Genomic DNA, 26604 nt, shown 5'->3' on the forward strand with positions numbered 1-26604 from the left:
CAAATTCAATTGACACTTTGCGAGTCCACTCGAACTCTTTTGCGAATAAGTAAAGTTCGTCACAATAAAACATCAGAATATCGTCTACTACGATGTAGTTATACATTATAAAAGTTAATTTGCACTCTTATATGATTTTACCAGATACATCGCAATAAGTTCAAAAAATAACATCATATGCGATGAAAATTGTCCCTCAGCCGTATATGTATGCGATAGTGAGTAAAAATAGTACTTTATACGATGTACAGCGTACATCCTAATGCGATTTCTGGTTGTCTGGGGCGTAGCCGAAGTCCGGTGTTTTTTTTTCGTTTTTTGATGAATTTTTGGAATTTCTTAGGGCAAACTGCTCATTACTGTTCACGATTGAAAATTGTAGTTTTAAAAGACACGGACACCGTCTTCAGCCATAGGCTGCACAGACTGAACATCGAGTGTGTATACATAGAATTGACTTTTTCAAGTTCGCTAAAATGCTCCGAGAATTATGGCGTTGACACCGAACCCAATAGCTATGTTTTGATTTGCCACACTTTTTCGCTACTGATCCAGAAGTGTGACAGTGTCGGAATTAGTGGAGTGTGTTCGTGTGATGATACGCTGTCCTGCATATTTCTTTTCAAGTATGCCATAGAAACATCTGCATCGGATAAAAATTCTGTGATAAATTGTCATTTGAATCAAATTCATAATATTAGCCTGAACGCCTCAATTCCAGAATGTTTCGAGAATCCTTGAAAACCATTACTGATCTGGTATTAAGTGTAATGCCTTACTTAGCACCTGTACACGAAACGATAAAAGTTCAGATATACATATATGCCGTCGGTATAGGGTAACCAATATAATTTGGACCCCCATATATTTTGGACCCCCTGGGTCGTATTATCATATTTTTTACAGATTTAATGAAGAGATGATGAAAATTTTTAGAATCATTCGCTAAATTAGATTGATCTGCACGAGCATTAAAGTTCGTCTAATCAGCCTTTGTCAATCAAATAATTAGGATGTGACCCAGCATATTGTGGGTATTTTTAACGGACAATGGAGGCTTTAACGGTCATACAAACATCTTCCTTATGTGTAACAATCTCTGAATCTGTTTGATTTTGGCTTAAATTCAACCTAATGTCCTCTAGGGGTCCAAAATTCGACCGTTACCTACTCGTACAATTCAAATCTGAACATCCCTAGCAACAATTAGAAGTCTGATTGGTTTTGAGGATGTTCTGAAAAATAAATCTTAATTGATTTTATAATGGTTTTATGATTGTTTTAAATACTTTTTCGACCCTGTGTGAGAGCCCGTCCATAAACACACTTTCTCTAAATACTTAAGTTCATGTAACTCTTATATTTGGATTCATGTACTGAAGAGACATTGGAATTTATCCGATCGTTACGGGTGCCGATTCAAAAAACTTAGTTCCAGAATGTTTTTTTTCTAGGATAACCTAAAGATCCCAGCACATAGCGTCAAATATTTGTCCAAAAAGAAACCAATGCTCAAACATCTTGTTTGACTCGATCGAATTTTCGTTAGTGTCAAACAGATCCCAAGTAACATTTTTTAGTCAAATAGACTAGAAGAGGTTCTTAGAACCATAGTAAACCCAAAATAAAAGGTATTTGGGTTTATGACGGTGTCAATATTTCTACAGGACCAATTTGCCATCCAAATTTTACTTGGAATGTTGTTTCTTGGGTTCTTTCCTTGTCAAATATTTGACCCTGTGTATTTTATGCCTAAGTAAAATCAAGAAATTGACTAGACTGACATGGAATGAGACAATACTTATTGAGGATCTCACATTAATTTACAATTGATCGCTAAACAACTGTTGAGTTGAAATGGATACTAGGGTTCATCAAAAGAAAAATAGAGTTATTCAATGAAGTATTTTAACCTGTCAAGGGGATTGCTAGATACATATATAGAATACATGATAGTTTAAAATACATTTTACTATTTCACAAATTTGGTACTGAAACGTCGGGTTATCTAATTACAACTGAAAATCGAATACACAACTTTCATTTACATGCCGTATCATGGACCATTTTAGCACATATCAGTAATATGTTGAAACTAACTCACCATAACCATAATTGGCAATCAGGTATACGCTAGGATATATTGTGTCTTTGTGTGAACTAAATATGCAAATACTATTGTGCTATGCGTTTGAGGGAAGTATGTATTATTAAAAAATGTCCTGTTATAGAATAATGTTTGTTTCGGTGTGTGAGTATTTGTGTTACAATCGTGTTTGTTTTGTGGTACACTTGGCAAAGGTAGCGTGGTATAAGCTTGGTAGTAACATTAAGTAATGAGTAGACTCCGAAATTAAAGAAAAAAAACATCCACACTGCTGTCGATAGCTAATAATCAAATACAAACTTATCCCATTTCCTCACTGACTGTCCTATTTTTCCTAACCTTCTCACCCACATTCCTTCACCTTAGTTCAGTACGTTTCATGTTCATCGTTTTTCGTGAGTTTGCAAATTAATGTATTTACACTACTAGACCTACCTTATAGGTCCCACGTTCATGTATATACAAATTCAAGGCATTGATTTGCAAACTCCTTTCACATTTCCATATTCAAACAATTAGAACAAATGAACTAGTTTTTACTAACTTTTGATTTTCACTATCTACCTTCGTCGACACATGCCTCCGGGACACATGCAGGGAACCAGCGTCCTGTCGCCCATCATACCGTTCCTGTTCGTAGTGGTCCCGGCGTACGTCATCTCGCAAAAATCCACCGATCACATCTACGAAAACTACCCGGCGCTGTACATCATGGCATTCGGGATGATCACCGCCAAGGTGACCAACCGGTTAGTGGTAAGTAGTGCAAGTAATGAATTCTTTAAACATCTATTAATTGATCAACTGTACCAATCGTTTTCCAGGTTGCCCACATGACCAAGAGTGAGATGGAATATCTCGATTGGGGTCTGATAGGACCTCTGTGCCTGTTCCTGAACCAGTACTTCAACAGTTTTCTGCCGGAATACTACGTGCTCTGGTTCGCGATGCTGTGGTGCTCCGTGGACCTGATTCGGTACTGTGGTCAGGTGAGTTAGCTAGTTGTAATAAATGTACTACTTGTACTAGACATACCTTGCAAGACATATATTATAGACAATGTTAATGCGACGTTCAAATCGTTCGGACGCGTTCATAATCGCTAGTTTTGTTACGAAATTTAATTTCTGAAATAGTGCTTCTGCAGACTATTTGCACGATACACAGTGTGTCTTATAGTGTTTATAATCTCTTATATATTTTTCCCGAGAAGTTGTGCATCAAAAGAAAGACGATTTGCACCTTTTTGGTGTGACCTTGAAATTTTCAATCGGTCTGAGTGGACAATTTGATACACAAACTGGGTGAAGAAGAATAGGGCGCAGTTAAAACGAAGTGCGTGTAAATCGACCTAATCATCGTAGAAGAAATTTGATTTTATTGAAACGTGCTTGTGCTGCGCCGGTTACCTACTGGCTGGTGCTTTGGTTAACAGTGACGGCCGAAAATTTGGAATCGATTTCAAATCTTAAATAGTTCAACTTGTGATTTACTGTTGGGGTAGGTAGTTGGTGACAACTATCACTGAAGCAGGTATTTGGGAGAAACTGATCAGTGGCTTCGATATAGGTCGTTGAAGGCTAAAAGTGGCCAATGGCCACTTTTTATCACAATGGGGGAACACGACCCCCAGGAAGAACCGTACCTGAGTTTCTGGATCCGACTGATCAATTCGGTGCACTTACCATTCTGTCGATGGCGAAAGTCGGAGACGGAATAATTTCTGACAATCCGTTCATAATCGGGAAATCCATCGAGGACACAGCTGGAGGGGAGATTGAAAAAGCCTACTCGGATGGGGATAAATACGTTCTACATGTCAGGAATGCTGGCCAAGTCAAACGATTGTTGAAGATGAACCGGCTCGTAGATGGAACTGAGGTAACAGTAATCCCGCACCCAACTTTCAATCGTTGTAGATGCGTCATAGTGTGCAAAGATCTCTTGAAACTGGATGAAAAGGACATTGTGGAAGGCCTAAAAAGCCAAAAAGTTATTGAAGTCCACAGGATTTTTCGCACTGTCAACAAAGAGAAAGTTAAAACTGCTACGTTGATCCTGACCTTGTGCTCTACCACCTTTCCAGAGAACATCAAAGTAGGGGCTTTGAAGGTTCCCACCAAGGCCTATTACCCTAACCCTATGCTATGTTACGTCTGCCTAGCATATGGGCACACTAAAAAGCGTTGCTCAGGTCCTGCTCGGTGTCAAAACTGTTCTGAAGAAGCACAGCATGAGGACTGCCAGAACCCTCCGCATTGCAGAAACTGCTCAGGTAATCATCGACCCACCAATCGCCAATGCAAAGTTTATCAAAAGGAGAACTTGGTAATTAAAACGAAAGTTGACTTCAACCTCCCATATCCAGAAGCCAGAAGAAGGGTTGAGGAACAGGTTGGGAGGACGTACGCTGGAGTAACTGCTCAAGATAGGCTTGTAGTGTCTCAAGTAAATGAAGAAATCAAAGCTATCCTCGCGAAAAAAGATGCAGAAATTCTGGCGCTACAACAACAAATGGAGAAAATGAAGTCCTTCATCAAATCCAGGCTGATCAACAATCAGACAGTCCCCGAGGTCAGCACAAATGTCAATCTAAGCAACGATCCAAGCCGTTCTAAAACCCTTTCGCTAAAAAGTAATTCCGCAATTGGAAACAACCAGGAAACAGAAAAGAAAACCGTTCAAGGCACCATCGGAAAATGTTCGGATCTAAAGAATAATCACACCAAATCAAGCCCACCGCAAAGAAGTCCTGTTAAACGATCAAACCCAACACCAGATTCTCCCAAGGCCATACCTGCTAAACAAACAGTTGTTGAACTACAAGAATTTGAAATTTCGGATGAAGACACCGCTTCTGTCGAAGCAGTAGTAGTTGATCGTGCATGTGCAGTTGACAACATCATGGAAACAACTGACATCGACCCCCTCGCACTCTAAACAAATAATGAACCAACAGTCCACAAAACACTACAACAACCGCAGAACTCAACCTACAACCATGACGACTACTGCTTCTCGAAAACCATCGATTCGAAAACGGTTTGAGGGAGGGGAATGTGAAGTACCCCCCTCACTTTCTAATAAGAAAGCGTTGTTGGAACGGAAGACGATCCGGGACGTTCTACCCCAACCCGTAGACCGTCAACCTTCCACAACGGCCGTATTCAATACCATCACTAGCAACCACTCAAAAATGCCCAAATGGAAAAGCAACGACCTTGAAACACCTTCAGAATATCTTCCTTTGGTCGCCGTTACCGATGCAGCAGTTTATGATCGACTACGAGGGTTTGTTCCAATTCCTTCGTGCAGCCATCTGAACTCCACTTCTACACCATACGCTGGTACCAACATGGCTCGTAGAGCAAGGCTTCCCACACCGGCCCTGACCGAGGATGTTCCAGATTTATCTGATGAGCCTTCGGCGGCAGCCGGTGTGGTTTGCCCCATTATTGAGGCAAGTATCAATGAATTTCGCATCCACCATAGTTCCTGCTCGCCACTTATTTCACAGCTTTCCGACACCAAATCGCAAAAGCACCACGACACCGGAAGACATCATCGACCATCAACTGTGACATCCACTAAACCCCAAAATCAAGTTACGAACGGAAAAGGGAAATATCGGCGCCCAATTTCTATTACAAGTGCATTGTTGGATTTTTCGACGAATCAGAGTGCCATATCGCAACCTATTGGCCATGAATCATCCACAGTCACTCAACTGAGAAGTCTACCAAGAGATGCTATCAGCGATTCCGTTGTCTATGATCGACTACGAGGATTCGTGCCAAATTCTTCATGCAGCTATCGAAACTATATTCCCGAAACACACGCTGGAGTGAATATTGCTCGTAGAGCAAGGCTTACCACACCAGCCCTGACCCAGGATGTTCCAGATCTATCTGACGAGCCCTCGGCGGCAGCTGGTGTGGTCTGCCCCGTTTTAGAGGCAAGTATCAATACATTTCGTATCCGGGATAGTTCCTGCTCTCCAATGCTTTCAGAGTCTTCCAGTACTACATCGGAACCTAGTCACCCAGCCCAGAGACAACTTTTACTGCTACAATGGAACGCCAGGGGCGTTTGGAAACGGCATAATGAGCTATCGCAATTAGTTCATCAAAACCCACCAGCAGTTATCAGTCTTCAAGAGATGTTTACCAAAAGGACCGATCACCTACTGAAGAACAAGTATGACTGGCGTATTGTTAACCGGAACAAACAAAATGGCAGCGGAATAACTGGATTAGGAATACTAAAAGAGATCCCTCATAGTTTTTTCAACGTCAACTCGAATCTCCTAGTGTGCATTTCCAAAATTTCTTGGCCAGTCAAGGTGTCTGTTGTATCCATCTACGTCCCATGTCACTCCGACGACAATCAGCTAATCGAAGACTTGAATCAACTTCTCGAAGACATAGAACCACCTTTCCTCTTCAGCGGTGACTTCAACGCTGCTCATGAGGCTTGGGGAGCTCCTAAGTCTACCAGGAGAGGGCGGCTACTTTTGGAGTGGGCGGTGGACAACAATCTATTCGTAATGAACACTGGAGCTCCAACGCATCTAAGCGATGTTCACGGCACATTTTCGTCTATCGATCTTACTATCGCCTCCAACTGTCTCGTCCCCAAGCTATTTTGGGACGTTCACGAAGACTTCATGGGAAGCGATCATGCACCGATAATCGTTTCTACCAGCGACCTTATTGATAATCGTTCTCTTCCGAAAAGATGGCTTTATAAAAACGCTGATTGGGCTGCATACGAGAGATTGATTGATAGAAAATTCTCAACTATGGCAAACCCGACTGTCGAACTAATTACCGACTCCATACTGGAGGCTTCGTTAGACGCTATACCAAAAACATCGGGTAATATAGGCAAAGTTTCGCAAATATGGTGGACGAGCTCGGTAAGCAAAGCAGTCAAGATGCGAAGGAAAAAACTACGAGCTCTGCGCAAGCTCGGCGACGACGATCCAAAGAAATTAGAAGCTCTAAAGCAATTCCAAAAAGCAAGATCAGAAGCCAGAAAAATTATTGAAGATGCCAAAACCAAATCCTGGGACCTGTTCTGTAAATCTTTCACACCTACTACTAGCTCATCCGAAATTTGGCATAATTTCAACAAACTCATTGGCAAACGAAATAAGATATTGAACGGACTTTGTGTTAACGGGAAATTTACAACGGAAACTCGCGAAATTGCCAACGCATTTGCAGAAACCTTCGAACAAGCATCAACTGAAACAGATAATCTCTCTAATTTTCAATGGGAGTTCACTGAAAAGGGTATTACTCCGAATCCAGAGCTGGACAAGGAATTTACACTGCAAGAACTCTTCAATGCGATCGATAAATCTAGAGGACATTCTGTCGGTTTAGATGACATTGGGTATCCAATGGTGAAGCGTTTACCAGTCAACTGTAAAATCAAACTGCTCGAATTCTACAATCAACTATGGAGTTCAGGAACTTTTCCTAGATCCTGGAGAACGGGAGTGGTTGTGCCCATTCCAAAGGCTGGAGAAAAGCACAACTCAACTGAAGGTTTCCGGCCAATCACACTCTTGAGCTGTCTGGGCAAAATTTACGAGCGAATGATTAATCATCGGTTAGTAAGTCATTTGGAGAAGAGCAAGATTCTCCATCCGAATCAATATGCGTTTCGTGCAGGGAAAGGGACATCCGTCTACTTTTCCGACCTGCGGGAAATTTTGGAACACGCAAAGGTGAATGGTCTACATTGTGACCTCGGTATTCTGGACCTGACGAAAGCATTCGATCAAGCAAGTAGGCCATATATTCTCAACCAGCTGTGCAAAACCGACCCCGGGCAACGAATGGTTAGCTGTATAAAATAATTCCTTGGCGATCGCACCTTCAAAGTTCGTGTTGGTGGACAGCGATCCGACTCAAAATTTCAACAAAAGGGAGTCCCGCAAGGGTCGGTTCTATCTCCGACCCTGTTTATCTTAGCAATGAATTCTATCTTCTCGTGCGTACCAAAAAACATTAAAATTATGCTTTATGCTGATGACATTGCACACTGGGCCACGAGCGGGATCTAGCAAGTAAAAACCTCTAGCACTTTGGGAGTGCATTTTTTTGAGTTGGTGTCTTCGGAGACTTGTGTTTATTTTACCTGTACTTTAATGTGGTGATGAAAGTTAGTTGGTAATTTTGCCGCATAGGTGGCGCTGCGATACTAACTTTTTTTTCTTACGTCCTAAAGGTTTCCCGTCTTCTGCGAAGTTGTAGAGCGTGCAAAAATAGGTAAAGTCGCCAAAGACACCAAAGTTGTGTGACTTCAAATAACAAAGTTATATTAAAAATAGTAAAATTGAACTGAAATTAACGTTTATATCACTATTTTTAATGTTATTAGCAAATGTATCACTTTTCACGCCTCACACGTGTCAATCGAAGTAGCCTGCATCTGATGATACCAACTTTACAATTCTTCGGAGCATTTATAATGGTATTTTAGCAAAATAGTAAAAATTACTATGATTTTGACTAGTAGTTTTTTTTTAATTTTCAAATTTCGGCAAAATTTGATGAATGCTTCAAAATGTACCACTCAAGATCTACCAGATCTGAAAATTTGACGGAGGTATAATTTGGTGTTTTCGAGATATCTTGTTTTATAATATTGATTCTATACCTAAATAATTTTGAAAGAGAAGCAATTCTAAATTCCTCAATGATTTTGCCTTTGGATGTCCACAGATCACTTTTAAATTAAGAGTTTTATGTTGTTCTAAAGCTCTGATTACTAAAAATGGTCAACTATTTTTCGCATACATTTGTTGAATCGATCGTGCTGAAATATTGAATGTTGAATGTTCGGTTGAACGCATAATTTTATTATGGTTTTACCCTGTGAGTATCATAGCTATATCAAACAACAATCGATACTATTGACAACGGCCAGAATAACTGGCATTGACAAGGAAATCATTCATCGATTCGCTTCAATCCTTTGCGCATTATCGTCAAAGTTGCAAATCGACGTCAACAAATTTGAGGTTTATGCAGAAGAAACAAGGCTGCTGTTTGTTCATCTCTAAGACTTTTACCCTCTATCACCATCGGTGGACAGAATCCTAGTTTATGGATCAACGATTATTAGCCATTGCGAAGCTCCGATTGGCCTTCTATTTGAAGAAGCACAAGAAAGACGGAACAAATATGTCAGAAAGTTTCGTGAACGCCATTCTCGCCAGTTCAACCGTCTGGCGAATATAACGGACGTATTCAATCGTCTGTTGTTGACCTCTGATCCGGTGATGACCCTCCATAAGAATTACAAAACTAATGAAAAGTTACAATTTCCAGAAGCGTTTCAACTGCTTTTGAAATAGTATATGGATAAATAAATAGTTGTAACTGCTTGAAAATACACTGATTCTTTCAATCCAGATATCTCAAAAACACCAAATTATACCTTCGATAAATTTTCAGATCTGGTAGATCTTGAGTGGTGCATTTTAAAGCATTTATAAAATTTTGCAACTTTTTAATAAATCTGCTAGTAAAAAATCATAGTAATTTTTACTATTTTGCTAAAAACACCATTATAAATGCACCGAAGAATTGTAAAGTTGGTATCATCAGATGCAGGCTACTTTGATTGACACGTTTGAGGCGTTAAAAGTGATACATCTGCTAATAACATTAAAAATAACAATAAAAACGTTAATTTCAGTTAAATTTTACTATTTTTAATATAACCTTGTTATTTGAAGTCACACAACTTCGGTGTCTTCGGCAACTTTACTTATTTTTGTACGCTCTACAACTTTGCAGAAGACGGGAAACCTCTAGGACGTAAGACAAAAAAGTTAGTATCGCAGCGCCGCCTATGCGGCAAAATTACCAACTAACTTTCTTCACCACATTAAAGTACAGGCAAAATAAATACAAGGCTCCGAAGACACCAACTCAAAAAAATGCACTCCCAAAGTGCTAGAGGTTTTTACTTGCTAGATCCCGCTCGTGACCCAGTGTGCATTGTAGTGATTGCCACTGGAAAGTCAGCCAAACCGACCAGACAATGGCTCATTAAAGGGATCAAAGCAGTTGAATCATGGGCAACAACAAGAGGATTTCATCTCTCCAGCAAAAAATCATCAATTCTTCATGTATGTCAACGCAAGCATCGTCATATACGAGCGTGGAACGTAGAACCCACGATACAAGGCGGAATAATTCAGACAGTACGTTATGCGAAAATTCTTGGAGTCACGATAGACCAGCGACGTAGCTTCTGTCGGCATATAAGGGAATTAAAAGAAAGTCTTCAGAACAGAATAAACTTCCTTAAGGCAATTTCTCGTAAAGCTTCCAGAAGTGTTCTGTTACGAATAGGAGAAGCTATTTGTGTCTCCAAGATGCTTTATGGGATCGAAATAGTCGGCTTGGCAAACACGAACAAATTAGAAAGCATCTATAACAAAATTGTTCGGATAGCATCTGGAGTATACCCCACGACACCTACAGACTCTGTTTTGGTCGAAGCCGGATGTCTACCATTCGGCCATAAAGCAGCATTGACATTAAGTTCAAGAGCTGCCGGAATTATCGAGAAGAGCCACAAGTCACGGGTCTCGGTTCTACAGGAAGCAACCGACGAGATTCGATTACTAACAGGAGTTAGTATTCCTCAGATTTGTAAACTCTATAGAAACCACGACAGAATGTGGCTCGAGAGAAAACCATCCATCGACTGGTCTGTTAAGCGGAAATACAAAGTTGGAGATGCGCCTGTCATAGCCAAACAACTTTTTACTGGATTAGTTCGTACCAAGTATGCAAACCACACCCATATCTATGTTGACGGATCAGTTGGTAGAAACCAAACTGGATTCGCCGTAGTTCGTGAAAATATTTCATTTGAAAGACAACTTCCTCCTGAATGCAGCATCTTTACGGCCGAGGCGGCCGCATTGGCGAAAGCGGTTCTAATAGCACCCAGAAACAAACCTACTATAATTGTTAGCGATTCTGCTAGTTGTTTAGAAGCTGTACAGAAGGGAACGTTGAAGCATCCTTTTATTCAGGAAATCGACAAAAATCTGGGAAGCAAGAAAATAACATTCATCTGGGTTCCAGGTCACGTCAGCATACCTGGAAACGAAGCCGCCGACGTTGCTGCTAAAAGAGGACGAACAAAACAACTTCTAAAAGAAGGGACGCCGAAAGAAGATATAATGAAATGGCTTAAAAAGCTAGTTCATCTGAAATTTGATAATGATTGGAATAGACAAAGCGAAGAGAATCAGCTTAGGAGAATTAAAACAAATACCATCAGATGGTCCGATAGGCTCAATCGAATGGAGCAAAAGTGTCTCACTAGATGTCGCACAGGGCACAGTAGGCTTACAAAAGAACATGTTCTCAACAAGAAACCAATCCCAATTTGTAGCTTTTGTCAAAAAGAAATTAGCATTGAACATATTTTGGTTGAGTGCTCGCAATTGAAAACAATAAGAGATAAAGTAGGACTAGATAAATCAATTAAAAATGTTTTGAAAAACGATAAAATTTCGGAAGGCAAACTGTTAGCATTTTTAAGAAGGGCAAAACTATTTGAACTTATATAATTGTTTTTCACTATTTCAAGAGGCGAATGAATTTGAAATTTAAAACCTCTATAAGGCCGGAACAAATCTCATTTTCTTCTTTTGTCACTTTACTCGTTGACTCGTCAAGGGGGTGGATAATAAATAATAAATGTATATGTTGAACAGTTACCCAAACAATTAGGCAAAATTGTAAAACTCATCGGATTTGTTAAGAAATTTTCTCGACAACTCTAATTTCAGTTCAAAATTTTTAATTTTTTGTATAATTTATTTGTTTCCCCCCTCAAAATGTTGAATTCCGGCCAAAATTTTCCGAGGGGGGGGGTGACATTAGAGAAAATCGAAATTTGTGTCAGCCTAATAAACGCAAAAAAAAAAAATATATATTATAGACAGCTCCATATTCTAAATTATGCAGTTACTTGTTACTTGGAAGGCTACAATTCACTCCCCTGAATCTACATCGAAAGTAGAATCCTACTTCACTAAATCCGGACCACAGAAATGCCTACCTTTTCCTAGTTGTGTATTCATCGTTCGACTGTTGTTCTTCCAGCAACCGTGCGATGTTCCAAATGATACAGATTCTTCCACGTATTTAAATATTCCATCAGCCAACACCACTCTCCACAAGTGAGCAGAGTTATTCCTCGGGCACTCTACTCTGTGTCTTTCTTGATCGTAGTTCCTCCTGGAGCCCATAGCAGGCACGACTTTCTTTGATGATACACCTAATTATTTCACTACTTATTGCTGTGTGCATTCGAAATGCAAATATCAAATGCGGGAACACCAAATGCGGTAAGATTTTCTAACAAGTAACCCGATGTCAGTGGGAACATTTGGATCCTAGGTTGGCGGTGGTTTTGGCTATTCTTCATTACACCAACAAAACAATTCATGAAAATGTTTGACAATTCTCAGGTCATTTTGACGGACGAAAAAGACGGATCATATATTCTACTTTATCGTTCTTGTTGCCGTCCTTTTCATGCTCATGTTACAGCTGTCAAAATGACCTGTGAATTGTAAGTCGTTTTGAGGTTAGGTTCGTTGGTGTAATAAAGAATGGTTGCTACGTTGCCTTTGGTAACACTGTGATACCGCATTTGAAGCGCATTTGGCCACCGTTTGCATCTTAAACGCACACAGCAATACATTGTTGACAGCCATTAGTATGGAATCATAAGGATTTGAGTTAGACGACTTGCGTCTACCAGCATGCACCCACTTCTATACGCATTTACCAATCCGAACAAAGTTTCCTCATTTCTGGCAAGTGTACAGCTTTAGAGCCATTCCAAATGATCTGACAATAATGTCCATCCCATTCGCGAAGCAGACAAATCGACTGGATTTCTTGAAAGTTCTGCTCCGGCTGTTGAGCCATGCTCGTCACATTACATATTACACCATGCGTTGGGACCTGATATTCACGGCATTTCTAGAGGACTTGTCGTACGGTAAAGATCTGTTCCGTGTCGACCGACCGTCAACGAATTGGGTTCGATAACTTCCCACGAACTCATTCATTTAAGGTTACAGATGACATATAGTAATCTGTAATTACTTACTCGATGGTCGATAGACTACACATCGTAGCGGTGAGTTTACGCCTAATGAAGCAATCGCCTCCACTGGTCTCGATTCTGGACCATTCGCTTTCAGTCGCCCTGAACGTATAGAGTCCTTAGGTCCTCCTCAATTGCAGTTTACCGCCGAGTTTTGTTCGCAGCACTTTACGTTCGAAGACTACAGAGGCCCTACGATTCATGGTCGTATGCAGTGATCGAAGTGCCAAAGTCTGGCACAGCGCGAGTTTTGTCTTCGTTTGCACCCTCAGGACTTCTGGGAATCTGATAACGAGAATCCGAGATTTTTTACATTTGAAATAGTGCTCACTCAGAAGTACTCACAGTCCAAAAAATCGCCTTTTTAAATGAGGCAGATTACCTCTTCCTTTCACTCCTCCGATAGCTGTTTTGTTCCCCAGTTCCTGACTATTGATCGGTGCAGACAGGTTGCCAACTTTTCTGATACCATCTTGAAGAGGTCAGCTGTGATACCATCAACCGCCACCTATTGCTCGGACTTGCGATTGTTTACAACCACTCCTTTCATTTTATGATGGGCGAGTTCCAGCTGTCTCCTCATATAAGCGTAAAATAGTCGGCCTATGCCCTTAATAAAAAAAAAACCGATACGTTCTATAATTTGAAATCCAATCTGGGATTTTCCATAAGTTTCTTTTAGAGAACCCTTCAGGAATTCCTTCAGATATTCTTTCAGGAAGATTCGGAAGATCCATCAGTGATTCGTTCAGAAGATCCTTCAGGGATTATCATAGGAGTTGCTTCAGAAATTAGTCCAGGAGTTCTTTCAGCGATTCCTCAAGGAATTTCTCTAGAATCCCGATAAGGGATTTCTCCTGGCGTTCCTTTAGGGATCTCTCTTGAAGTTTCTTTAGGGAACACTGCTGAAATTCTATCTAGTGTTCCTACAGGAGTTCCTTTCCTGAATCATCTAATTGTTTATTGGACAAGGATCCCTTCTGAATTTTTTTCCGCGGATTCATCTTTGAATGCCTTCGAGATGTCTCATGAAGATTTTTCAGTGGTTGAGTTCGTTTAAAGATTTCTCTAGGAGTTCTTTCAGGTATTCCTACAGAAGTTCCTCCTGGGTTTGATCCAGGTGTTCCTTCGAGAATTCTTGCAGTATAGAAGTTCTTTTATCGATTGCTCCAGAAGTGAAGAACGGATCTCTTCCAGGGTTCCGTCAGGGATCCTCTTAGTAGTTCCAGGAGGATTCAGGGATGCTTCCAGGTGTTTCATCAGGGATTTCTTCAGAAGTGCCTTCAGTTATTTCAACAGGAGTTTTCCCAGGCATTCCTCCAGATGTTCATTCAGACATTTTTTCAGGCGGATACAGGTATGCCTCCAGATAATCCATCAGAAATTGCTCCAGAAGTTCCTCCAGGAATTCCTACAGGAGGTCCTTTAGAGATTAGTCTAGAAGTTACTCCGGGGTCCTTCAGAAGTCCCTTCAGCAAGTAGTCCAGAAGTTTCTTCAGAGATTTCTCCAGGAATTTCAGGGATTATTGTATGTAGATTAGGCCTGTCCACTTTTTCAAAAATGTTCTCTGATTCTCAAGTCCACCCCCATTTTTGATTGGCATCCAAAAAGAAGTAACTGGTCAAAATTTCAGCCAAATCCATTGAAATTAAGAAGTGCATCAAATGAATTTAGTTTTTCGACTATTTCCGAACTTCGAAAAATCATAACTACACTAATACTTGTCGAAAATTAATTCTTCCGGCAGAAATAGGAAGATATACTTGTTTGCTACAAGTTCTCCGAACAACGATTGCCAATAAAATTAAAGGAAACATATGTAATTATCACATTTGTGATCAGAAAAACCTTATAAAGTTGATTTTTTGATAGATTTTGTTCATGAACATGATAAGTTGGATATTTTAAAACGGCATTTTATTCTACAATGTTTTGTGTTTATTTGCTTCTTTGACATCAATGCTGTAGGAATTGAGCAACAATTATTAAAATTCGGAAATTTTGACCAGTTACTTCTTTTAGGATGCCAAACAAAATATGGGGGTGGACTTGAGAATCAGAGAACATTTTTGAAAACCTGGACAGGCCTAATGTAGATGTTTCTCCAGAGATTCCTCCTGTAATTCCTTCAGGAATTCCTCCAGAAGTTGCTTCAGAACTCTCTCCAGGAGTTCATTCAGGGATCTCTCCATGATTTCCTTCAGAGATTCTTACAGAAGTTCTTAGAAGTTCTTTCGGATTTTTTCCTGAAGTATGTATTCAGGGATGCTTCCAGGAGTTCCTTTAGGAACTCCTGTAGGTGTTCCTTCAAGGATTCTTCTAGAAGTTCCTTCAAGAAATTCTTTAGAACTATAATTAGGCATTTCTCCAGGATTGCATCATGGAGTTCCTACAAGAATCTCAGACTTGTTTCGGAGAATCCTTCAGGTTTTCCTTCTGGAATTTCTCCAGGAATTCTTTCGGGGATTCATCCTGAAAATCCATCGGGCACTCCACCTGGAAGGATTCAAGGATTCCCCAAAAAAATCTTTCAAGAATTCCTCCTGGCAATCCTTCGGGGATTCTTCCTGCAAACCCTTCGCAGAATCCTCCTGGAAATCCTTCGGGGGTTCCTCTTTGATTTCTTGTAGAATTCCTTCAGTTTCAGGAATTCCTTCGAGAATTACTCCTGGATTTTTTTCGGGATTTGATCCTGCAAATCATTCAGGGATTTCTTCTAGAATTTCCTCGGGAATTCCTTCTGGAATTTATTCGAACACTATTCCTAGAAATTCATTCGAGGATTTCTCCTGGAAATCCTTCGGGGATTTCTACTGAAATTCCTTTAGGGATTACAACTGGAAATCCTTCGGGGATTCCTCCTGAATACCTCCAGGAATTCCTGAGGGGATTCCTCCTGGAATTCTTACGGGGTTCACTCCTGGAATTTCTTCGGGGATTATTCCAAGACATTCTTCGGGGATTTATCCTGGAATTCCTTCAAAGATTTCTTCTAGAATACCTTCAGGTATTTCTCCTGAAATTCCCAGGCATTTCTCCTGGAGATTCCTCTTGAAAATACTCAGAGGGTTCTGCCTGGAAATCTTTCGGAGATCTTTCATGGAAATTCTTCGGAGATTTGTCTTGGAAATCCTTTGAGCTTATTCCTCCTGGAATTCCTTCGGAGATTCCACCTGAAATTCCTTCGATGATTTCCCGGAATTCCTCCTAGAATTCCTTCAGGGATTCCTTCAGGATATCCTGCGATGATTCGTCCTGGATCTCATTCGGGGATTTCTCGTCGAATTCCTTTGGAAATTCTCGCTACAATTCTTTCTCAGATTTCTTTCTGAAATTCTTTCGCAAATTCCTCCTGAAATTCTTTTGGCGATTCCGTCTAGACTTGCCTCGGGGACTCTTCCTGGAATTCCTTCGCGGATTCTTCTTGGAATTCCCCCTAAATTCCAATTGGGGATTTCTTCAGAAATTTCTGCATGGAACTCTCTGAGAGAGATTCTTGAACAATCAGCGCTTTCCACAGAAGTTCCTTCAGGGTTTCATACAGCAATTCCTGCAGGGATTAGTTTGGGAATTCCTTCAGGGATTAGTTCAGGAATTCCTTCAGGGATTCCTCCACAGCAATGGAGTCATGCGAAATGCACTACTCCAAGGATACAGGCAATGTGACAAAAGATCTAATAACTGGTCGTAGTCACGGACCCGAGCAGCAATGACAAATGGGTATTGAAACGTAGTAATTTATGTTATCAATGGTCATTACTCAATGGCTCAGATTAGAAATTCTAGAGCGTACTGACAACTTATTTGCTTCTATCTCCAATGTTGACTTCATGGTCAAATTTCGGTCACGCCATGTTCCGACACCTGAAGCAAGCCTCCGGTAGTTCATGTATGCCCAGTGGACATACAGACCATCTTGAGCCCCCTTGAGTTAACGGAATTATTGGCGTACGCTACAGGTTGCTGAACTAAGCTGGATTTCCGCAGCTCTGCGACGAGCTCTTCCGCGTCCGTTGTTCATCCAGGTCATCCAGGTTGTTAACCCACGGTGAGAACCCTCTCCTCGGAACCCTCATCAAGGACCTCTGATACCACCTGATACCTATAGGCGGTGGATTATTTTGGATTACTGTTGGTACGAGTACGACAAATACTGCGTACATCGGCTCCAAGATCCGCTTCTCATAGCCTTCAGCTTCTCATGTTTGCAGCTACGTCCTGCAACGCAAACGCTACACTGCCGTGAATCGCAAGTCAGTCCCATCTGCATTTTTGGCCAAAAATGAGTTAATAACCGTTTCCGATCTTTTTTCGAATGATCTTTCAGCTGCGTGGAAAAAAATATATAGTTTGTTCAGTAAAATTGAAAAACAACATCAAGTCAGATTGTCCCACAATGAAATGTAATCGCAAGTCAGTCCCATTACGAAATTGGATACCCTCCAGTACAAAACCTAACACTGTTTTTGCCAGTTTAATATTTTTCACTGTTACGTTTTCACGTTTGAAACAATGTGTGAAAGTTTCATGTTGATCGCAGAAGTTTTTAATTTATGGCGATTTTTTGAAGTTTCATATAGAAATCGAATTTGAAAACTTCAGAGTCCATTTTCTCAATGCCTACTTTTTGCAGATGGGACTGACTTGCGATTCACGGCAGTACAGTACTAAGTAAACACGTGGTCCGTATGCGAATGCTTCCGATTATGTTCAGGGATCTGCAGTTACACTAGCACTAGTTTCCAATTGCAAGTACTGTTTCGTTGTCATTGGACCTGGATCGTATTCTTCTCTTGCTTGTTTTTCGTTGATTGTATTTTACGGCAGATTCTCAGGGCCTGACATAGAGAATTGAGTATACCTTCCTAGAAGCTACGGGCCTTGCTTCAACATTTCCTTCAAATACAGTGTTAAACAGTTAAGGGAAGGACCACATTGCCGTTGGTAGTGTTTTAATAGGTGTTCAGGAGATAGTATTCCACCTGGGCTTTCACCCTTTACCATTATATTCAAGTGTTAAGCTGAGTTTGAGCACGCTTGTCCACCGGTAAGGTGTTACTGCAGTAGCGTCAGCAATACTCACACATGGAACCAAGGAGATAGCTGCTTGGGACTAATCAAGCTTCTTCAGTGTGTGAGTGTTGGTGGTCATCTATTTTTAGGCGAGAAAGACATCTTTCGTCAGGTTGAAGGTCAAGGTGGCAAAGGAGAAAGAAGTGTCGATTGCAATCGCTTATCCTTGGCTTATCGCTTATCAGTCTGTACCATTGCGTCTGCACGAGTTCATGCTGCGATACGGTACGTGGATGCCAGATGTTAAGTGATAGATTACTGTGAAAGATGAAGCGGCACAGTTCGCTGGTTGCATAACTTGTAGGCGGTATTTGATAGATTGACAGTGTGCTGTGAAGTAGGGATTTGCTTCTAATTCTAGCGATGGCTATGAACGGAACAAGGAGAAAGTAAATAGGGAGATAAAAAGTAAGTAGAGATAGGGTGCGGGCACCGGGTTTGGCCAGTCTAAGGGAAATCATTTTCATAAAAATAACCAACAATCCAATGAAAACTACCAATGTGTCAAATGAAAGGTTTCGATCTACACTTTATTAGAAAAATGTAGAAACCAAGCTAATACTTGATTTTTGTATTAAAAGTGGCACTGGCCAAAATAGAAGCATTGCCGCAGTTTTGGCCATATTATCAGCTTTGGTTTCTATTTTGGCCAATCACGTGTATTTCTTATGGGAGTGGCCAAATTAGAAGCAACCTGGCTAAAATAGATATATGGGAGCTGATTTTTAAAGGAATATTATTTTTTTCTTCCGGTTTTTAATCAAAATGTATTGTTTTAACAGCTCTAATCATCATATTATATTAGAATCTACTAGCAAAAAATTAATTTATGCCGATTTAGATCGTAGCAGGCTGAATACCGCACTATGGCCAAAACTCCGGGCTGGCCAAAACTGAAGCTTCTACCCTAGATAGATCAGAGATTGAAGACTTCTACATACGATTCAGTAGCATATCGTATTGTAAATAAGTTAGCGTCAGATTATTTCAAATCTCTGCATATCATTCCGATCCATGGCTTCCAGCGCCAATCACGGTAATAACCATCACTTTGAAAATATGTCGACATTTGCAAACTCGACATTTTTAAAACCTTTGGAACATGCTATACTATGGAGTGCAGCGATAAAGCGACTAGTTATCTGTGTATTTTGTATTTTATCGACAGCATGCTTATTTTCGTGTATTGCTCAGTGTTGTTAACAATCCCCCACTTTTCCGTCTTCCAGGTGTGTCTGGAGATCTGCGCCTACCTGCGGATCGAGCTGTTCCGCATCCCGTACCCGCCGAAGCCGCTCATGACGTCACAAGGTACGAATCCCCCGCACCACCATCACCATCACGAAGGTAGAAACGGTACAAATGCCAACACCACAACCACCAGCGCTGTCCAACAGCCACCACCACCAAGCCAGCAAGCCAATCGAAAGCATCAGACGCGCGCTAGCAGTAGAAAGCATAACTCGCATCAATAACGAGTTTCTGCAATTTATTTATTATTTAAAGCTAATGTCTATTATTCCTTGTTTTTACGGCTGGAAGATTGAAAATGTCGATTTAGTTCCGTTTGTGTGCGTGCGCGCGCGGGTTACCGATCGTCCTGCGCTTTTCTTTATGCGCTTGGCGCAGGATCGATGGTGCACAGTGTTAACCAGTAGGTAGTGGGAGGAGTTTAGAAATGCAGGTTCTGTTTTTTTTTCAGTTCATTTAAAATGTTAGGATTCAGGTGAAGCGAAAGTCATCACTAATGTATTTATATCAAAGTCGGGCGTACGCGCCGCCAAACACTTACGTACGTTTAGATTTATGGTTAAAAACTAATAGGAAAATTAAAAAAAAAATCTTGGAATTTGAGCGTAAAGGATACGTCGCATCGGAACGAACCGACAAAGCATTTCCACTATAGTTATTGGCGATTTGTAACGGATTCATCATTCAAACGCGCAGGCTTTCCTATACCAAAAGACAGGTGGCGGTGGTATTCGGCGAATATTCAATATGTCGTCGACGGGAGGAAAGAGTTTTTTAGGTTGCCTCGTCGGTTGCGTTTTTCGGTGGAAAACAGCTAGAATACCTTAGAAAACAAATCAAATTATCCACTTGTGTATGGAATCATCATCACTTGTGAACTGAGCTGTAAGAGGAGGATGGCGTATACGCGATTTTAAAAACGAGAGAATGAGTGTGAGTGTTGACAGTATTATTGCAACCCACTCAGAAATCAGACCTCTCCGAGTAGCCAAAAAAAAGAAAGAAAGGAATGGATAGGAAGGAGCGGAGCATTTTAAATCTAGAGGGACGAATGTTTGAAGGCTTTAGTAGATTGAATATAGGGTTCAGGAAATTAAACCGCTGTAAAGTTGCTGCATTGTATTTCTGTTGTCCTGCATTAAACGTGAGAAATCTTAACCTGATTCGTGACTAATAAGTGTTATTCTGCTGTGATTATCATCTTTCGTAAACCAGGGATGTTTTGCTCTTTTTTTCAGATGTGGTTTGGTATATCCTTCATACCTTAACTCCTTTCTTTTCACGACGACTTTGAACGACTATATTTCTATGCCGAAAAAGCGTTTCTAAAACAATTGCATCAGCAAATGACCTAATTTTTCGAAAATTATTAGAGAAAAGCGCTTTAATATGTTTATTATTGGTTATTAGTTAGCATTTTGGTTAACCTTATGAGGTTACAACCATATTCTAAAATTTATTGAATCATATTCATCTAATTCCGATTGTCCATAATCTGCGAAAATCATTGGTGCTAGACTAGACTAGAGGAACAATGAAGTTAAGGTCTCAGAAAGTTTCAATGGCGTTCCAAGGAATTTAAGGGAGTCTCATGGGGAATCCAGAGCATTTTAATATGCATTCCAGGGCAGTTTCAAGGGGTTCCAGGGGATTTTAAGTGGTTCCAGCGGTGTTTCAGGTGCGTTCCAGGGGCTTTCAAGAAGGACGTTTCAGAGGCGTTTCATGCCTCCGGAAGTTTTAGGGGATATCAGGGACGTTCACAGGGGTTTGAGGGGGGTTCAGGGAGCTTCAGGTTATTTCAAAGGCGTTCCGGGAGTGTTTCAGGAGTGTTCCCAGGGGTTTTATAGGCGTTTTAGAGGTGTTCCATGGAGTTTCAAGGTGTTTCAGGGGCGCTCAAGGGTGCTCCAGTAGATTTCAAGGGCGTTGCTGGGGATTCCACATGCTTTCAGGAATGGTTTCCAGTTGGTTTAGAGGTTTCAGGCGTTCCACGCGTTGGTTTCGCACTAGAAACCCCTTGGAACCTCTCTGGAATTCCCTCTGAAACCTCATCTAAAGCTTTTTCAAATCTCGAAAATCTAAACCTTCAAATATCTCGAATCCGTCTGTAAACTCCCTGAAACGTTTTGTATCTCGTAATTCCGCCTTCTAATGCTTATCCTTTGACAGATACGTGTATTCCAACCAAAACTGGCAGTCTTCCTCAAATCAGAAGTCGGTACAAGACCCCCGGAACGTCTTGAAACGCTTTGGAAAGTATTGAAACGCCTTGATACCTCCCTCTAAAACATCCTTGGAACCTCTTTGAGAGCATCTTGCAACCTCCGGTAATCACTTCCAAATCCCCATGAAATCATCCAAACGCCTTCGAATGCCCTGAAACTACGCTGAAAACTCCTTGACATTAGCTTGAAAGCTACCTTTATAAAAACATTAAAACCGTCGGAATAGTTTTGCAACACCGTGTAACTCTTCTGAAAACCTCATGAAGCTTGAAAGCTCCCTAAATCTCCCTTGAGTCTTGAATCCCACGGAAACCCTTTCAGAGACCTCCTGAAATCGCCTGAAAAGCCTTGAAACTCCGCCGAAACATCCCTGAAACCCTCTGGAAGCCCTACCCGAAACCCATTCTGAAGCTCCAATTAAATTTGAAAATGATAATTTACCTATCTTGGTAGTGTATCCACTATCTTTGTTATTCCTGGCGTTCGATTTGAATAAGTCGTATCTGCATAGGAATCACAATAAACATACGACCTATTCAAATTGAACGCCAGATTTATCCACCACTTTGAATGTGGATGATACTGGACGTTCGGGACGGTCTCTTCGGATCTCTTCTAGGCATTAATATTTTTGCCTGTCTCGCACACCGCAGGCTTCAATCAGGGATGCCAGGTGAAATTTTCAAATGTCTTCGCAAGGCACGCTAAAATGGCTTCACATTCCATTTTGTGGATTTGTTATAGAAATAATGTTGAATATCAAAATGTATGCTATGTATCAAGTAATATGGCGAGATGACCTTGGTGATGGCATCATATACTATGGAAATTCCTTAAGAAGCTTTCGAAGAATTCCTCCAGGATTACCCAGGGACTTTCTTCATGATTTAACTGGAAATAACTTCAAAAATCATCCGAAAATTCCCTCCAGAACTTCCATCAAAATTACTTCAAGATTTTCCCAAGAAATCCTCCAGCAATAATGCATGGTTCTTTCAGGATTTTATTCGAATATTTCTCGGTTTTTTTTTCCAGAAATTTCTCAAGAAATTCCTCGGATTTATTTCCAAGAGTTTCACAAAAAATCTGGGAATACCTTCAAAAGATCGTCGGGAGTTCATGCTGGAGTCTTTTGGAAATTTATCCAATACTTCCTCGGAAATTTCTCCAGTAGATAATCTGGAATTCCTACAGGAGGTTCTTGGAAAATCCTTCAGGAGTTCTTCGGATCCCCGAGAATTCTTCCAGGAGTGCTTCGGGAATTCTTACACGAGTTTTACAGGAACTCCTCCAGGTGTATCTCTGGAGTTCGCCCAGGAGATCCTCGGGAATACCCAGGCCCGGATTAAGGATTGTGGGGGCCCGAGCGGATGTGGAGGCCCCTCGAAGAGATGACCAAAAATGTTTTTCCTTATTTTCGAACAGTACTTGAGCAATATGAAAAATAAAGCTAATGTTAGCAACCAAAAAAGGTTTTTGTGGGGAGCCCTAAAATGTGGGGGCCCGGCCTCCCCTTAGATCCGGCCCTGGGAATACCTACGAGATTTTTCTAGCAGTTCTTTGGGAATTCCTCTGAGAGTTCCTCGGGAATTCATACAGGAGATCCTGGCGAATTCCTTCGTCAGTTCTTTAGTTTCTCCACGAGTTGCCGAGAATTTCTCCAGAAATGTCCTGTGACATTATTTCCAGAATTTCCATGAAATTTACTTCACCAGAAGTTCACCAAGAGCTCCTCCAGCAATAATGCATGGTTCTCTCCATGTTCCTGGGTATGCTTCATGTTTTTATTTCCCGAAAATTCCAAAAGAAGTTCCTCGTATTTCCACGAATTCCACAAAGAAATCCCAAAAACTCCCCCCCAAAGGGTCCTCGGGAAGTCGTTCTGGTGTTCATCGGGAGATCCTCTACTTATTCGAGAATTCCTCCAGGAGTTCCTCGAGTATTCCTCCAGGAGATTCTCGGGATTTCCTTCAGGAGTTCCCCGGGAGTTCCTTCAGGAGTTCCCCGGGAGTTCCTTCAGGAGTTCCCCGGGAATTCCTTCAGGAGTTCCCCGAGAATTCCTCGAGAAGATCCTCGGGTAATCCTCCAGAAGATCCTTGAAATCGTCGGGAGTTCCTCCAGACATAGAAACAGACGTCACACTCTGATCGCTTCTTATCGACCACCTTTTTAATGGTTGATTCAAATATTCAGTAGTAAGTCGATTGACCACTCGCGGCCTAGCTCGTTTTTGCTCCTGTTTGACGTCACGCAAAAACGGCTACGCTCAAAAATGTGTTCGGCCTGCACATTTTTAGTAAACATCCATGCCGCACATGACTGTGTTGGAAACAAACATTTTTTTTTTAAATTGCTCGTACGCTCACACGAGCATGTATTTTGCAATAATTTCGACACGGCAACCTCACTGGGTTTATAAACCACCTTCAAACACCGAAAAATATTGTTATTTTGCAAAAATGTGAGCGTACGAGCAATTTAAAAAAATGTGTGTTTCCAACACAGTCCCTGTGCGGCATGGGCGCTACTCAAAAATGAGAGTTTTTATTTTAGAGAGGTTTGTTCACTACCGCCACCTGAGACTGTATATATAGAGACCAGAGAAAATAGGTAGAGAAGCGAAGAGTGAACAGCCGTCTGAACGGCTACACTTTTTCTGTTTTGATTTCGTAACTCGGATGTTGGCAACTGCCGAAAAACAGATTAATCCACCTATCGAGGGTAGGGTCTTTCTCGTGTACTGCATTAGAAAATGATTTATGTTGTTGATTTATTAACAAGAAATCATCTAAATTGTATACCAAAAAGGATCAATTTTCGTCAATTTAAGGAATCAATGTTATTTACAGTAATATCCTTGATATTTAAAAATATAGGTAAAAAAATGTTTCGAATGATCGCAATACTTATCATGAAATATGCGGCAATCGTCAAGGTTTGTTGATTTTGTTCGATAGGATACCAGTTTGACGGTTCGATAAGGTTTTTTTGGCTTCACACTCTTCGCTTCTCTACCTATTTTCTCTGATAGAGACATGCAAAGACGGCTTCTTTTGATTGTTGTTCTTCTTTTTCACGAGACTTTGTTTTCATAATTTTGCTGGCGTGCTCGATAGGTAGCCAATTTGACAGTTCGATAGGTAGATTTGGTTTCACTCTTTGCGGGACTGTGTTATAAATAAACAGACTGTACCGCCACCCAGAGAAAATAGGTAGAGAAGCGAATAGTGTGAAGCCTAGTGTGAAGCCAAAAATACCTTATCGAACCGTCAAACTGGTATCCTAACATTGACGATTGCCGCATAAGTAAAGATAAGTATTGCATTCGTTTCAAACATATTTTCACCAAAGTTTCCAAGTATCATGGATGACAGTGCAAACAACATTGATTCCTTGAATTAATGAAAATTGTTCCATTTTGGAACATCAGTTTGATAATATCTAGTTAATAAAACAACAGTATAAATAGTTTTCAAATGCGGTATGCGAGATAGGCACTACCTTCGATGGGTGGATTAATCAGCTTTACTGCAGTTGCCAGCATCCGAGTGATGAAATCAAAACAGAAAAAGTGTTGCCGTTCAGGCGGCTGGTCACTCTTCGCTTCTCTACCTATTTTCTCTGCCGCCACCTAGTGATAGCCCCGCCAAACACCGTACACATAGCATTGGGCGATTGCGCTTTCGTGACCATGTTTTTAACGAAATTTGATCAAAGTGCGACGTCTGTTTCTCTGTGTCGAAGGTTTCAGATAACAAGAAATGTTTTTATTATGATGTGAGACTCCTCCCTGCTATGGAGAGGGGGCTCCCGTACAAATGAAACAGGGAATTCTGCATACCTTGAGAATAAAGTGGCCAGATATATTTTGCACTGATGCGGGCCACGCTATGTCCAAAGGGAAGTATTATGAAAATCGAATGTACCTCAAATGTTATTCCCTAGAATAGTAGCTTTGGACCTCTAGTTTCAGAATCTGTGCGGTTTAAAATATTTCATCTTGGGTTTTTTGATATTTTTGATTTTTTTTCCTATTTTCCCATACAAATATCGAAAAAAAGTCATTTTATGGCCAATTTCGTCCCATATAAAAATGTGTGGGAAAAACCCCCAAGATGGATTATTTTAAACCACACATTTTCTGAAACTAGAGGTCCAAAAATATGGTTCTAGCGAATAAATTTTGAGGTACATTCACTTTTCATAATACTTCCCTTTGGACATAGCGTGCGAGCCACAGTTTTACATAACACAAGTTGTAAGTTTTTCAGTGATTCAGTGACCCTATTTTCCAAAAAAAAACTTAATACCACAGACAAACAGACGTAACGTGATAATTCCCATCGTACTTCGATTTAACGATCTTTTTCAAAATTTGATAGTTGGCCAACTACCCACCTGTGGCGCTCACATCTGTAGAGTTCGGAACAGTATTAAAATCACAAATTATCGGCTTTACATACAGGTTTATATTTTCCGATTTGTAACCCGCTCCTGACACATCCGTTCGCTACACGCTTTCGTTCTCCTCTTCCTTTTTCCCGTCCCGTGTTGCCAGACCGTATTGTTACATTTTATGTTAAGGCAGTATTACACTTTAACTAGGTGTCCTACACTACAATCCCCCTTTAACTTTATTTTAGTATGACAGATAATCCTGGAATTTCAAAGGTTCCCTACGTTCGCGACGCAGCAGCTGTCTCGGATGGTTTGTATCATCTTGGTCTTCCGCAGCGGGTTCGGCCGCACCCGAATCTTGTCCTGAGGGATTTTCTGTTTCTTGG

At 40.8% G+C, this 26604-nt stretch overlaps 1 protein-coding gene across 6 annotated transcripts in view; it reads left to right on the forward strand.

The window, feature by feature from the left end:
* Positions 1-26604, forward strand: part of LOC109432689 (cholinephosphotransferase 1) — a 130059-nt gene that overhangs the window by 89942 nt on the left and 13513 nt on the right. For 4 of the 6 annotated variants that reach the window (XM_062855269.1, XM_062855268.1, XM_062855270.1 and 1 more), the window contains exons 4-6: positions 2705-2863; positions 2932-3096; positions 19577-19658. In XM_062855269.1, coding sequence (XP_062711253.1) covers positions 2705-2863; positions 2932-3096; positions 19577-19658 — 406 coding nt within the window. Of the gene's footprint in view, positions 1-2704; positions 2864-2931; positions 3097-19576; positions 19704-26604 lie in introns of all 6 variants that reach the window. The other 2 variants (XM_062855272.1, XM_062855273.1) reach the window with 1 other exon arrangement.

This window comes from Aedes albopictus, chromosome 3 (assembly GCF_035046485.1).
Source record: "Aedes albopictus strain Foshan chromosome 3, AalbF5, whole genome shotgun sequence".
Lineage (NCBI taxonomy): Eukaryota > Metazoa > Arthropoda > Insecta > Diptera > Culicidae > Aedes > Aedes albopictus.